The sequence below is a fragment of the Protopterus annectens genome, chromosome 6.part0 (genome assembly GCF_019279795.1).
Source record: "Protopterus annectens isolate FY-2018-M chromosome 6.part0, PAN1.0, whole genome shotgun sequence".
NCBI lineage: Eukaryota > Metazoa > Chordata > Ceratodontiformes > Protopteridae > Protopterus > Protopterus annectens.
The window spans coordinates 1,719,701,061-1,719,718,007 of NC_056737.1; the positions used below are offsets into that span (position 1 = coordinate 1,719,701,061).

General features: G+C 38.8%; 1 protein-coding gene across 5 annotated transcripts in view; it reads right to left on the reverse strand.

The window, feature by feature from the left end:
• The window catches only part of LOC122804909 (integrin beta-2-like), a 1,526,426-nt gene that overhangs the window by 132,510 nt on the left and 1,376,969 nt on the right, over positions 1–16,947 (reverse strand). For all 5 annotated transcript variants that reach the window (XM_044075116.1, XM_044075114.1, XM_044075112.1 and 2 more), the window contains one exon: positions 15,762–16,000. In XM_044075116.1, the coding sequence (XP_043931051.1) occupies positions 15,762–16,000 (239 nt within the window). The remainder of the gene's footprint in view (positions 1–15,761; positions 16,001–16,947) is intronic.

Here is a 16,947-nt window from a genome sequence, read left to right on the forward strand (position 1 = left end):
CCTGAATACTAGTAGACTATTGAATAAATCAAAATGTGGGACAGCAAGTGGGAAAGTGATTAAAGGAGCAGCTACACATATGAACAGTTTGTATAGTTGTACCAGAGTTCCAGTGGGCTCTAAAGACTGAAGATTATTAATAGGATGTATTCTAAAATCAGTCTTATTTTATGTGTAGATTAGATCAGTGACATGCTAGGATATCACAAAGAACTATTAAGGGGTCTCTGATCATACCCAACTTATTATGCATTCGAGACATGGATGTCAAGATATTCACCATAAGAGCTTTACTTTCAAGGTGAAGTTTAGCATCACATCTAGAACACATAACAAAGGGTTATGGTTGATGACACTTGGTGAAAATTCTTTGTAGTGTATGGAGCTTTGCCTGTACTATCAGAAGAAAAAAATGTGTGTGGGAATGCAAGTTAATTTGCTGGGTTTCAGGTGTTGAAAGTTGATAAAACACTTTTCTGCTGTGAAACAAAAAACAGGTAGAAATGAAGTATTCTACTGAAGAGCAAAAGCTTTAGAAATCATTTGGCACTTCTTTCTACCATGCTTTTTTGTTTATAAGTGTGACAAAGTACAGTTCTAACAGCTTTTAAAAGATGTTTTCCCTTCTGCTGTTCTTTGCCAGCTGACACTGCCCCATGTTCACCCGTAGCATGATTCCTGACCATAACAGTGCTTAAGGATGGTTAAGAAAAGCTTGTTAAGCACTTTTCTGATGCCACAAAGGTGCTTAGCAAGCTTATAGTGCACGGAGTGTGCTGATTATGCTCTGATATTTGGAAAAAACAAACCAGTTAAACTCCAGGATGGTGTGTGACTTGACCTTAACAATTGTTAAGCACCCTTTGCTAAAGTTATTATGCTTGGGTGTACCTCTTGGCAGTAAAATCTGCCTGTACTGACTAGCAAGTGACAGCAGCAGTGCAAAAGATTTGTTTCTTCCTTACTATCTGAACCCTTAATGTGCCCCTAACTTCCTGTAAAAAAAAAAAAAAAAAAAAAAACATAGAAAGTTGCTAGAATACCATGATGTGTTCACCTGCATAACGTGAAGAATGTGAACTCTGAAACTCAAATGTATGCCATTATTTAGTGACTTCGGTCCTCGGTGGTTTGTCTGAAAACCACAGATTTTTTGAGGAACAGACCAAAAATATAAAGCAATAACCTGGACACTCTGCAAAAATATATAGAAAGGTATTAAAGATAAGTGTAAACATGACAGACAGCTTTGTACTGCCTCTCTGACAGTGTCCACTAAGTGTTTTATGATTTTGAAAGCCAACAAAAACACTTAGTGCTTTTTTACCATGCACTACAAGGAATTATGATCATATCACCGACTATAACCTTTAATTATGTGTTGTTGACATGGATGCCAGGAAATTCACTTCTTGAGTGAATTTCTTGGCATCCATATCTTGAACACATAATAAACAGGTTCTGATCGTCAACCCAATCATAATCATTTATCATTTTCTCAGTATCAGAGCATTACCATGACATTCCATGCATTACAGTAAAATTTGTTGTTTGAGGACTATATATGCAGTTAATGCTGACGCATTCATTATATAGCAAAGTTTTAGCTTTTATGGAAAGGAGGATGTAATATAAACTACCACAACTTTATGTATGGGAAGTAAATCTATTGGATGTGCATGTCACATGATTATCCAAACAATATTTTCAGTCACAATACAATCCCCAAGGAAACTGATGACATGTACAGTATGTGTTGTCTGTGTCTGATGAGCATCCTGACAAACATTACAAATAATACAGTGATCTGTGATTCCATTAGTTGGCGAACATATACTTATTGCAATAAGAATTATAAGGAAAGCAACTGCAAACTGCTGACCTGGAGGTGAAATACTGGATCTGACAACTAAATTAAAATAAAAAAAATTCAGGATCACATTGAAAAGTATCTTCTAGTCAGTGCTTAAATAAGGTTCTGCAGTCATAAACTTTTCTTCCTACATTAGATGCTGCTGTACATGGTAGACTCTTTCAGATGTACTGTCCAGTAACTGAGCCGCACACAATCTAGGTGAGATGCTTCCACTACCTTGAATGGCTCCGCAGTTTAGCCACAAAATCTGAGCATTTCTGACAGGCCAAGAATTTAATTGACTTAGTATATGGCAGAAGATTCATCCAATTGACTATCTAGAAAGAGATGTCCAAGTCCCTGCATTTTACCAGGAATTTTCATATACTGAATGGAATATTTGCCACCTTTCTTCAGGCTTAGACTGAATTCCATTTGCTGCAGACATGAGATAAAGTAACAAACACAAATGGAATAAGGCAAGGATTGTTTGTGAATACCAGAAATCTAAATAGTAATGTTGGGCAGTGTTGAAATGATCCTATTCTTGGAGGACATTGAAATCTGTACAATCACATAAACCTTATTTCTTACTATTCTCCATATCAAGGCTACACTAGATCCTGTGGGATAGTGCCTGTGTCTTTATTCAGATTCCAGACTAGAACCAACACAAACAGGGACAGAATTACTAATATTACAGTTATTATTATTAACAAAACTAACAGTTTTATGCTGATACCATATCCTTTCTATGAATTCCCGTGAACACAAGAATTTCCTAAGTAAATGGCAAGGTATAAATATGGGTAAGAAAAGAGTAATCCACAGAGACACGAAGCTCAACCAGCAGGAATTTATTAAACAGCAGCAACACGGTTCACCACTACTGACCTAGGTTTCGTCTCAAAAGACTTCTTCAGAGTGTGTTGAACCTTGAATCCGTATTTAAAAGCAGTCAATAATTCAATAAACCAATTAAAAATAACAATCAATAAAAAACAACAACAATCAAAAACACTAACAGCTGAACACATACTACATGCCAATAAAACGTTAAATGAACATAAACCATGAGTGCAAGAACTAGTCATTGCAACCTATATAAAATATGTATAAATATATACATATATATAATAAATAAGTATTGGAATCAATAATGTATGCGTGTATGTAAAATATTATATGTACAAATTTTATACCAAAAAACATATTAATATATACAATCCATGTTGACCTTGAAATAACAAAGATATACATATATAAAGAAATACGTTGGAATATACAGCCACTTAATATAAATAAATCAGCCTAATATGTGCCTTAACCTCAAGTAGGGCTTAATAGAAATGAATTCGTTTAAACCCGGATAGTGATGGGCATTCAACCTTATTTGCCATTTCAGTTCACAGACATCTAAGTGATAATCAGTTAACCTTCCCTGTGGATCTTTGACCAATTGCTGTATAATGCAAAATTTAAATTTATGGTCATTGTATGCTATAACATGCCTAGCAAGTGCATTAGTAGATTTCTTGTGTTGGATATCTAGGACATGCTCCTTGATCCTCTCCCTTAGACGTCTACAGGTCTTACCAACATAAAATGCCATATATACCTGGCATTTGGCAAGATAAACTACATTACAAGAAAAACAATCATAATGCCCCTAAATATTAATGACTGTACCATTAACTACGATTCTGTTCCCAGTTGGCAAAAAATGCGCACATGTTAAACATCTACCACATTTAACATTGCCTACAACTTTGTTACAAGATTTGTCCTTGGTTATCGGCACTTCTTTCAAAAATGTCCTTAAGGGCCATATCTTAAGGCAAGGTGAGAAGGAAATTTTAGAGGCCTTTATTGAGTATATCAATCACACTGTCTGGTTCCTAAAGTTTACTCATGAAATCAACAAGGATAAAATTACATATTTGGATATATGTTTGTTATATGAGAAAGGGAATAGTCGTCTGGTATCCAGAATACATAGAAAGTCCACATTTTCCAACTCATACTTGCATTTTAACAGCTGGCACCCTGGTCATCAAAAAAGAGCCATAATCAAGGGCCAAATGGTCAGGGCTGCACGTATGGTGAGTGATGATTTGGATTTTAAGTATGAGTTGGACTTTATGGTTAAACTTTTTTTGAATAGGGGGTACCCTGAGCAATTGTGTGAGGATGTTAGGAACGAAATTCAATACAAAAGAGATAATGAAATTATTCAACCTATACTTAAAAGTGAAGTTGACATTTTTGGTCATAGTGACAGTGAAGATAAGAGGAGTGCGTTATTTAATGAACATTTTTTGTTCATTTTAACTTATAACGCCGTTACAGATAATGTCATTAAGATCATTGAAAAGATTTGGAGTTCTTTTGTTAAACTAAAAGAGTTCCAAGGATTTGCAGCACGAAGACCAAAGTTTGTTTTCCGTAAAGATATGGCCCTTAAGGACATTTTTGAAAGAAGTGCGATAACCAAGGACAAATCTTGTAACAAAGTTGTAGGCAATTTTAAATGTGGTAGATGTTTAACATGTGCGCATTTTTTGCCAACTGGGAACAGAATCGTAGTTAATGGTACAGTCATTAATATTTCGGGGCATTATGATTGTTTTTCTTGTAATGTAGTTTATCTTGCCAAATGCCAGGTATGTATGGCATTTTATGTGGGCAAGACCTGTAGACGTCTAAGGGAGAGGATCAAGGAGCATGTCCTAGATATCCAACACAAGAAACCTACTAATGCACTTGCTAGGCATGTTATAGCATACAATGACCATAAATTAAAATTTTGCATTATACAGCAATTGGTCAAAGATCCACAGGGAAGGTTAACTGATTATCACTTAGATGTCTGTGAACTGAAATGGCAAATAAGGTTGAATGCCCATCACTATCCGGGTTTAAACGAATTCATTTCTATTAAGCCCTACTTGAGGTTAAGGCACATATTAGGCTGATTTATTTATATTAAGTGGCTGTATATTCCAACGTATTTCTTTATATATGTATATCTTTGTTATTTCAAGGTCAACATGGATTGTATATATTAATATGTTTTTTGGTATAAAATTTGTACATATAATATTTTACATACACGCATACATTATTGATTCCAATACTTATCTATTATATATATGTATATATTTATACATATTTTATATAGGTTGCAATGACTAGTTCTTGCACTCATGGTTTATGTTCATTTAACGTTTTATTGGCATGTAGTATGTGTTCAGCTGTTAGTGTTTTTGATTGTTGTTGTTTTTTATTGATTGTTATTTTTAATTGGTTTATTGAATTATTGACTGCTTTTAAATACGGATTCAAGGTTCAACACACTCTGAAGAAGTCTTTCAAGACGAAACCTAGGTCAGTAGTGGTGAACCGTGTTGCTGCTGTTTAATAAATTCCTGCTGGTTGAGCTTCATGTCTCTGTGGATTATCTTTTGGTTAGTTCTTGGTTCCTGGTTTAAGAAAAGAGTAATATCATGAAATTTCAGTTTTTCAAATATTGACTTGTCTCTTTTCTGCTTGGATAATAGCTATACACAAATATTAAATTTCATTAATAAAAAATACATTGAAAAAGACAATAAGGAATGTAGCAAGATGCAATAATAGTGTGTACCTTGTATTTACTACAATTCTGTCTCTTCTTCCGGTTCCTTTCCCGAAATGACATCTGCATTAGAGTCAGACTTGACAATTTGTGACTTAAACAGTCACCCACCCCATATTCAGAAAGGTGTTCTCTGCTCATGCTAAGTGCCCGACTTGGGATGGTCAATTAGCGCAACAGTGAGAAAAATGCCTTTCCGAGATGGGTATAACAGCAATGAGAAAGACTTCATTATTAGCTCATTGGTTTATCTCTGAATTGTACACTAGAGTGGTCTGACCTGACCATGCTAGTGTCCTCTCTAGCAGCCCATGCATGTCATTAGTAAATGTAAAATTCAACCCCTTACAATCACACCTCCCACAGAACAACACGATTCACTACCTCACTGTTCTAATCAGACCACCTAGGCAGACAAAACCTACTTACATTAATGCAGCCTCATTTATGCCTCTGCAGACACATACATGTCCACTTACATATACACTACACCCTCCCGATTTCCATGGCTTCATTGAATTTACCTGTACCATGAGAACTCCTATAGGAGTGAATGGGTGACTGCCAGTAACTTTCTCCTCCTAGAGTAACATTTCACTCAGCTAAATGAAGCCAAGTAAATTTGGAGCTATGGAAAATTTCATATTGAGAATGTATGGCTAATTAGCATTTAACTACTCCCCAGGCTAATGTATTAGCATGTGGCTTCACCAGCAAGACTGCTTGCTGTGCTGAGGCACCTGCAAAGGAACACCTCAGTGGTAGAGTGGTCTCTGAAAAAGAAAGGCTTAGAATGACGAGACTACCATCTGAGCTAAACCTTACTCAATCCAAGCGACAGTATGTGGATGTGCATATGTAAGGCATCTTGTACACTGTCTTGTACATTGTTGTGGACCATCGCAATTCATGAACAGGGTTCAGGGTAGTGCACAGTGGCATTCAAAGAACATTCCAGATTATTGAATGGTACATTGTAGGGCTTATTATACCACTGTCTGTCAGGCCCTCTTGTACTCTGGATGGGGGAAGTGGTGTTTACACTGAGCATAGAGCAGTAGTTTACACTCTTCACTGTGGGCATTATACAGATGGTAATGTATGGAAAAATGTTTAAATTTTGCTCTGCGCATACTTTGTTTCTTATCCTGACAGTTTTAGAACACACAGAGGTCAGTTACAAGACAGAGGGAGAGAGAGAGAGAGACAGAGAGATAGACAGAGAGAGAGAGAGAGAGAGAGAGAGACATGCAGACATATACATTTGGCTCTGGCTGAAGAAGGGAATGCTGCAGCAGCCCACTGGCGAACACTGAATAGTATTGTTTGTTGTACTGCTCTATGTAGCTATATGTAGTTACTTTGTAAAGTACAGTATGCTGCACTGATTTGCAGTTCTCTGGTTCACTGTAGTGTGTCCAATTGCTAAGGTGTCATTCGCAAAGATATTTCACTCTGTAGGCATGATGACAGACCAGTGGCATACTCTCACCTCTCCAGAGTTTCACAGACAGTCCAGATTTTTGCCTCATATCTTCAGCCTGTTCCTCATAAAATTTGTGGCTGCCTCATATTTTGGTCTGTTCCTTATGTTTTTGGCAAATCATTTAGGATTGAAATCACTAAATAATGTCAGTCATTTGACTTTTAGACTTCATATCTTCCGGAGACTGCATACTAACAGAAAACCTGTTAGTCTAGCAACTTTCTAATCTTATAAGAGCAATACTTAAAATCTGCCCCTATTTTTGGGTCTTTGTCTCCTCATTATTTTTGGGTTATTGAGAATTCTTGCTCTAAGACGTTATGAAGTATGACCAGAGGTAATTACCATACTATGGGAATGAGGGGATTTGGTAATATTTGTTCTCCCTCTGGTGGAGGTTAGCTGCATCACAGGTACAGGCAAGGTGACTGTATTAAAATATGCCTTGAACTAGAATTTCGGGGAACTGCTATATTAGTTAAAAGCTTTTTGAGGCAAAGGCTGCGGTCAAAGTTGAAGTGCACAGCACCAAAGAAGCACAAGCTTCAAATAGGAATCAGACTTTGACTCTCAGGTGCAGGCTATTGGCTCTAGTTAAACACTCCATCTATTTGTAAGAAATCTCTGATCATTTAGTAGGTGATAAGACATACACATTGGGTAATTTTAATAAAGTTTTGAGAAGACCTATGGTCAACAAGCTTCATATTAAATGCACTCGGTCTTATAGAAACCCTGTATGCCATTCCTCTTCATAACTCCCTCAGTCACATCATGACCCACACATTCAACACCTTACCTACCTCTCCTCCTCCAATGCTTTTAGTGGTCCTAGTTCAGGTAAGATGGCTTATTTTCATGTCCTATTATATTCTTAATGGTGAACTTGATAGTAACATTTTGTGCCTGATTCTCTGCATTCTAAGTGCTTGGATAGCTTGTTACATGCAGACTAGAATTAGTCTTTGTCACTTTAGAAAAAAATAATTACAATAAAACTGAAAACAACAGCAAGCATAGGGAAATACTACCTACATCAATCTGTGGAAGGATTACACTGAATGTTATGAATTGATCAGAAAGTATGCCCCCCATGTCACTTATTTCATTTTGACTTGCTACTGAGACACTATTGCAAAAAGTATATATAAGTACTTTAAATTCAGGTACAAAATTTGAGAATGCCATAAGCATAATTAATTAATTAATGAATTTATAGCTTTTAAATGCAGATAGCAACATTAATGCAAATACTTTAGCATAAATATTAATGTCAGTTATTAGAAATTGGTGGTTTACAATCTGGAAATACAAAGCTGGTTGCTGCTGAGTCTTCATTTTTAGGATGAGAATATAAAAAAAAAACTGTTAGCAGCTACCTTGTGTACTTATAACTATGAATCTAAGTATAACTTATCTGTAACTGAACATTATCAGCATTATCAGCAGTTAACGTGTAGGCAGTAGATGATAATTTTGCCCAAAGGTTTATATTGCCAGCTTAATTTGACTGAAAGGATATTGCTACTTAGTATTGATTGTAGTATGTAAAGCTCATTATATCTATCAAGTTTACAACAGATCTTGGGGTAAGATAAGTTATGGACTTGGTCATTTAGGATACTCTATACAAAAACATTTGCAGACTTCTCTTTATCTAGGTGTAATGGGAGATATGCACAATTCTCTCCCTCAAACAAAATATATTTTAATGCACAGAGAAATCTAAAAAAAGGATGGTGATGATTGGAGGGAGGAAGGAACATTCTGAGGATCTTCTCAATCCAGTTGGCATCATCATCATCAACCCCCTTTTCCCATTTTCTATGTGGGGTCAGGATGTTGCATCAGTTGTCACCAAGTCTCTTGATTCAGTGCCCCTCACACACCTTCTTCATGCCTGGATGTTGCAGCTCTTCTCTCACACAGTCCATAAATACCTTTGCTGGATGTCTTCATTTTATCTTGTCTTCATGCTGTTTGTTCCAAATCTTCTTCATCAGGTTGTCTTCTGCTTTCCTGCAGGTGTGCCTGAACCACTGTAATCTGTTCTCAATGATCTTCCCTGCAGTTGGATGTACTAAGTATTCTGCTCTGATATCCTCATTTCTTCATCTGTCCCACAGTGTGCATCCTGGGCATCCTACCATATGTCTCAGGCACTTCATCTCCATAATCTCTAGCTTTCTCATCTGCTCTGCCTTCACTGCCCAGATTTCAGTACCATACTGGTTACATCACTGATTTGAACACCTTACCTTTCAGCTTTTTTGGCATTCTTCTGTCACACATTACCCCTGATACTCTGTCCCATTTGGCTGCAGCCCCACTAATCCTAGCTTTGGCCTACCAATCAGACTTCCCTTTTCCTCAACCACCCTGCCCAGGTACTTAAAGCTGTTAATTTGTTCCACTATTTTTCCTTCTATCTCATTCTCAGCTTCTTCTTATGTCCCCCATTTGCTGCTGTTACAACTGTCTTATCTGTACTCAGTTTCATTCCATGTGCCTTCAGTTTGCATCCAGCTCTCCTATCTTTTGGTGAAGTTTTTGCTCAGAGTCTGCCTGTAGTACCACATCATCTGCACACAGCAACTTTGTTTACCTGTCCCCTGTGACCTGTTTGCTAATGTAGATCATCACCAGTATGAACAGAAGCAGGTTCATAGTCAAACACTGATGCACACTCACTTCCACTGGGAACCTCGCTGTGAGTCCAGACACTGTTTGTATGTGTGTCATTGGGTCCTTGTACATAGCGTTACTAATTGCAACAATGTTTCTGGGACTTTTCACCAAAGGAGGACTGCTTAGATAAGCTTTCTTGGGACCTTGTCATATGCTTTCTCCATGTGTAGAAATACTGAGTTGGACTATTTCCTCATCTCTAGCTTCTTCTCAACTATCTGTCTTTCTGCAAACATCAGATTGGTTGTGTTGTATCTTGATCTGAATCCAAATTGTTCATCTCCCATCTTACTTTTTACTACTCTGCATATTCATTTGTCAAGCACCCTTTCCAGACCTTTCTTGCAGTGTAACAAGAGTTTGATATCTCTATATTGCCCACAGTTGAGAATGTCCCCTTTGTCCTTGTACACTGGCACTAGTATGCTGATTCCCCAATCATGTGGGATACACCATTCTCTCCATACTGCTATGAGTACTCTTACGACATATTACTCTAACTCACCCAACATCTTGATCATATCTGCTGTGACCCCATCTAATCCTGCTGCTGTCTCTGACTTCATTTTCCTTAGTGCTGTATTGCTTCCAGGGTGGGCTCTTCTTCTTTCATTTTAGGCTATGTGTGGATCAGTATTGCTTCTGTGGGTTTCTTGTTTATTCAGAAACTGCTGGATGTACTCCTTCCATCTACATTTTATGTCCTGTGGATGGTTGAGCAGGTTGCTGCTGGCATCTCTTAGGATGGACAGATCCCCCGCCATGCCTCAGGATGCCCACTCTACATTTTTTGATATACTGGACACCATTAAGGTACAGCCCAATACCCTATTAATGGGAGATTTCAACTACCCCACCATAAACTGGGAAAACTACTCATGCACTCATTTGCTCAAAGTTTTCTGGAATTCATAAATTCCAATGCCCTGGATCCGCTTGTCCATACCCCCACCAGCAGCAGCAATATCCTGGACCTGGTAATTACCAATATGGCTAACTGATGCTCCAAGCCAGTGGTCAACTCCTTGCTGGTCAGATCCAACCACAAGCTAATCACCCTAGACATCCATATCCCGCCCCGACCCCCCCCATTAAGGAAACCACCGTAAAAAACTTCTCCAAAGCAAACTTCATGCTTCTTAAGACAGAAGTGGCAAATTTCATGACACCCATTCAGACGGGAAGCAGCGGTACAACTGCTGAATCCAATACAAATGCACTGCATAAGCACATACACGAATGCATGGATCGTGCCATCCCCAACAGAACCAAGACACTATCCTCCAAAAAAGAAGCCAATCTGGTGGCCCCCGGTCATAAACAAACTCTACAACAGAAGGAAAAAGCTGTTTCAAAAAAGAGTAAAATTCCATGAATGCAGGCACTCCCTGGTCAGCCTCAGCAAGAGGCTTAGATCCCTCATAAAATCCTCCAAAGCTAGTTATGAAAATAAAATTGCCACTGATTCTAAAAACAACCATAAAGCATTCTACAGCTATGTCAAGAATCTCAATGGCAGCACTCAGATCTGCTCTGAGCTACAGCACAATGGCGCTAGATATACAGAACCAACCGATATTGCCAACATCCTGGCTGATAGATTCAGTGCAAACTTTACCCCCCCACCCCCACCCCCAAAAGGGCCCATCCCTATACCGGAAGAATGCAAAGCCCCTGTAATCATGGATGCACAAGTAAAGACTGCGCTCTCCAAAGCTAAGAACACAGCATCCATGGGACCAGACAACATCCCAGGCTGTGTCCTGCGCAAACTACAGAATGAACTAGCACCCCAGCTAAGTACCATGTTCAATCATAGCCTCACTTCAGGCTTTGTGCCTACTGAATGGTGCACAGTGACAGTTATCCCACTCCACAAAAGGGGTGCCACCATGAATCCCGGAAACTACCGCCCCATTAGCCTGATGAGCCTGGTCTGCAAGGCCATGGAATGTATGATCATGGAGCTTATAAACAAAGACATAGGTAACCTCCAAACTCTGGACCCCGCTCAGTTTGGGTTTGTAAAAGGTAGATCATGTCTCTTAAACCTGATTGTCTTCTTTGAAGCAGTCACCAGAGCCGTGGACTAGGGCAAGGTAGTGCATACAGCTTATCTTGACCTTGTCAAGGCTTTCAACACCATCCTCCACTCTGGAATTATAGATAAACTCACTAGACTGGGCATAAATCCCTATGTCACAAGATGGGTGGCCAGCTGGCTCACTGACAGAACCCACACAGTGAAAGTAGCCGACTCCAAATCCAACTTCAGATTAGTGACAAGTGGAGTGCCACATGGTTCAGTCCTTGATCCCCTCCTGTTTGGGATTTACTTCTCAGAAGTCCAGGTTAATACAGCAGGTCTTTGGTTAATGATGTTCGCAGATGACTGCAAATTAGCAGCCATAATAGAATTGCATAATGATGTGGACATTCTACAAAGGGTCCTCACTGAGACTGATGCTTGGTGTCAAAGTCATGGCCTCAAGCTCAATGCCAAGAAGTGCATTGTCATCCCCTTTGGGAAAAACACTGTACCCATGAACTACCACATAGGTGGTAGCCTACTAAACACCAAAAGTGTGATGAGACCTTGGGACACAGGTGGACAGTAGCCCCTCTTGTGATAATCACATCAACACAGTAGGCAGGAAATCCTTCTATGTGGCACACCTCATCACAAAATGGTTCTCCTCCAGAAAAAAAGAGGTCATTGTTCCTCTCTACTCATCCCTCATCAGACCCATTATAGAGTACCATGCCCCATTTGGCATGTACCTCGCAAGACACCTACAACAGCTAGAAAGGCCACAGAAATACCTCACTAAGAGAATTACCAGCCTCAAACATATGCTATATGCAGACTGTCTCAAAAAACTCCAGCTCTACTCTGTCACATATTACCTACTCAGAGGCGACCTCTGATAACATACAATGACATGTCAAACACAGATGTGTTGGACATGCTACACTTAAAGAAATATCAATTTGTCTGAGCCACATGCTCCACAGTCCTAAATCTTGTCACCACAATAAATGGAACATGCTGGACGGATAGATTCCTGTCCCAGAGACTTCCCATGCTCTGGAACAAACTACCCATTCATGTCAAACAAAGCTCCTCATTGGCCCTCTTTAAGAAAAATCTTGACAATTGGATGGGAAATAGGAAATTCACACTGGGGTTCACTTCTGTGGCTCTGCTTGACAGGGGCACAGAAAAATAAATTCTTGGGTGGTGAAAACCAGGGAACTTTTTTGGCTAGGCTTATATAGGCCCTAGGGCCAATAGCCTAGTACCTACCTACCTATGAACCTATGTTCTTTATCTTTCTGTCTTTGCTTTGCAACCTGATTGTGTTTCTTTGTGCCATCTGCTGAGTCACTTCCCAGAAGCTAGTAAAGAACCCTTGATGCCTTGTTCTTTGTTATATCAACTGCTCTTTTAGCCTCCTTATCAGTCAGCCATTATTCATCCTCATCCTGGTCAGTCTTTTCTACCAGTATTTCTTGCACTCCTTTTTTTCTTTTGATGACTTTCTGGACTTCTGCATTTCACAACCATCTTTTCTTATTTCCATACCTACCTCAGCCATGTATCTGTTCTATAATCTTCCCACATGCTGTTTTGAGGTGTTGCCATTGTTCTTCAACTCCACTTATGTTCTCTTCTTCCTGAGGTGTTAAGTCCTGAGTTTTTCCTTGAACTCTTAGAACTCACTCTAGTCTCTGTTGACCTTAGAGCCTTCTCTGACCACTGCTTGCATCTTATTGTAGCAACCAGAGATTTATGCTGTGGACTGACTGTTTCACTAGTGATGACTTTGCAATCACTGATTCTATTCCAGTGCCACTTCCTTACTAGCAGAAAATCTGCTTCAGTTGCATGTTGGCCACTCTTGTATGAGATCTTGTGACTGTAACAGAAGTCTAGAATGGCCTCTCCTTCTTTATTTATTTTGCACCACCCATGTTTACCCAGGCATCTTCATAACCTGTTCTGTCTGTCCCCTTCGCAATCCATTTGGCATGCTCTTGTTTAAGAAGGCAGATGCAATTGGTAATACTGGGTCTGTTCTGTAGATGAGATCACTGCAGTGATTAAACAGCTCTCATGTGGTAATGCTGCAGGTGTGGATTAGACCCTTCTACAAATGCTGAAGGCACTGGATATTGATGGCCTGTCATGATTAAAGCACTTTTTCTGTGTTGAGGAGAAGGCAGCAATAGTATCTCTGGTGGGTCTATATTATATAAGCGAAGTTTTATAACTTCGAATTCCATATGATTGACACCATATGGTTGAAGTTATAAAACTTCGAACATTTAAAAAAAAAAAAAAAAAAAAAGTAACCTGACGGGTTAAAGCAAGGGGGCAAGCACCCCTGCACCCCCCACACCCTCCACTCTTTCAGTATACCAACTTTGAGATCGCATTACAGTGCAATAAAGGGAAATCTTTCCTTTGCCGCATTATAGTGCTGTCTCGGAGTTGGTATATTTAAAGATACCTCTTCCAGAAAAGGGAGGACCAGTCTCTGCAGGTGACTGAGGAGTAGCTACATCAAATGGAGGAATTTTAGTACTTTCACTTCTGCTCATTAGTGAGGATGGTAAGGATTCAATAGGTTTAATTATTTATTTAGTATTGTTTTTCAGGGTTGTGCACGGATCTCTATTGATCATTTTCAGGCACAGCGTGGGTGAATAGAATCACATAAGAAATTAACAAAACATATTTACAGATACAAGGGTATCCCATAAAACATATACATATTTACCAATGCAAAAAATATGCTACAACATTTTGTTCAAGAAGTAGTTTACAACAGGTGACAAAAAGATTGATCAACAGATGAGTATAAAAGTAGCAACAGAAGTGCAGGCATTGTACAGACATTGTACATGCACAACAGAAGTGCAGGCATTGTACAGACATTGTACATGCACAACAGAAGTGCAGGCATTGTACAGACATTGTACATGCACAACAGTAGTGCAGGCATTGTACAGACATTGTACATGCACAACAGTAGTGCAGGCACTGTACAGGCACAATAGTAGTGAAGGCATTGTACAAACATTGTACAGCTTGTGGTGGTGAAGCAAGAACTAAGACATAAGAAAAAGCTCTCATTTTATTGGGCAGTCTAGACTACTATTTTTGCCAATACTCACAAGCTTCAGACAGTGACAAAAGGACGTGATCATGAAATCAAGTGGTGGAAATGGTGTTCCTTCATTGGACTATTGAACTCACTCTCCCTAGCAAAGTGGGTAGGTCAGCAGGTGGGATCACCCTAGAGTGCAGCCAGTGGTCCACTATGTTGAGAGCAGTCAGTTGAAGTGGTTTTGGTGCCTAGTGCATTTGTGACCTCACTGCTGGCATATGCTTACTATTCTATTTCCTGTTAGTGTGAACATGGCAAATGCATAATCCCTGAAAACCATGGTTATACGATGAATATACAATTGGTATGGTGATTCAGAAACAATGAGTTGAGAGTCTCTGCAGATTTATATGAGATAAAAATATATCTCAGTCACTCAGATTCACTATTTCTGGACTGCAGAAGGATAGCGACTAATCTAAAAACGAGGAGCTACTATATAAAGCAGTAGTGTCCCTGTCGCCTGAAAATGTGGTATCTCGAATAATGGTAGGTTTCTTTAGATGTTTGTGCTGATGAAATCTGACAGACACAACAACTCAAAATAGCACAGATGTGCTGAACATCTCAGGGAAGATGCACCCCCTAATATGGGGAGGAGGGTCTTGAATGATAAGGAAGAATTCTACAGTGCAAATTAATAACATGCCTCAGCTGGATTTTATCTTATACCATAAGTTTATAATGTTTACTGATTATGAAACAGAACTGAGGTAGAAACCAATAACAGGTTTGAATCCCAGTGTCACTTAACAGCTCTGTGATTTCCACTCTTTCATCTATAAACGAGGTAGAAAAAGAATCCGCTGTGAAAACTTGCTTATTGCTGTACCACTATACTTCAGGGGAATAATATGGCTGAATGGAGAACAAAACCTATGACTTCTCTGCCATGTTTTGTCGAATGACATCTGTACTTACCACCACAAAGTCTGCCATTGTTCAGTTCACAGTTCATGTTGTCACACTCGCAGTAGGTCCCATAGATCTGTTTGCCTTGGATATCACTTCCATGACAACTGCATGTACCACAAATGCATTCTCCTGCATTGGAACAGATGGCTGAGCTGTTATCTCTGCGACAGGCTGACTCCAGATCCTGAGTGGTCTTTTCTTCAGCTCTGCATTCACAATTCTTTCCAAGGAATCCTTTCTTGCAACTGTCAGGCAAAACAAATATTAGATATATTATGTGCAATACTAAGCATATTAGACAGGAGTATATGTTATAGAATTTGATAGTGGTTGCAAATTAAGATATCATATAATAAATTACAGCATTTAAAGCCAAAACAATATGTGACTTTTATATACAGTCACATAAAAGATAAACGTCTAATATAATCATGAAGCTCAAAAATGCTTAAAGTTCAGAACCAAATTAACAATGTGTTAAAAAGAGAAAACAGATTTACCTGTGATAAGGCATTTTACGAAATACATAACAATGTTATAACAGTACATCTTGGTTGCATAACACACTTGCCACATCCATTTCAAGCCCTTAATATGCAATTATTTTAAATGTCATACATCTTTTCATTTTTTCTGCTTAGTTCTTAGAACTAGTTTTCTAGTCATACAGTCATTACATAAGTAACTACACACAGTAATTGGTAAAACTGTAACATTTTTCATAGTTTTGTTCTTAAATATATGCTCTAACCTTGGCAGAAATAACATATTTTTGCTGTAAATATCTGCTTTTCTCTTTGTACAATGAAGCAGTTTTACTTGCTCCTGCAAAGATTTACTTATTGTCACTACATTTACCCAGGTGTTAAAACAAAAAGAAGTCCAGCCTTTGAATTATTGTTGAGTGGCTGGACTTCCCATTCCCACATGTTCATTAATACCATCCTTAAATGTATTTTATGAGAGACAAGCCCCCAGATTCAACAAACTCTGTGCAAGAATAAGACTATTCTTGCACAGAGTGGTTCGTGTCCATTTAGAACAGCAGAGCACCTTGAATATTCATGCTGTACTTCATATACGGACACAAACCATGAACAAGTGAAGGGGGCATGTTCAAGTAGTGCACGGACACTAAACATGCCCTCTGCACTCAGAAAGTGCCATACAGCACTTTCTAACCCGAACAGGT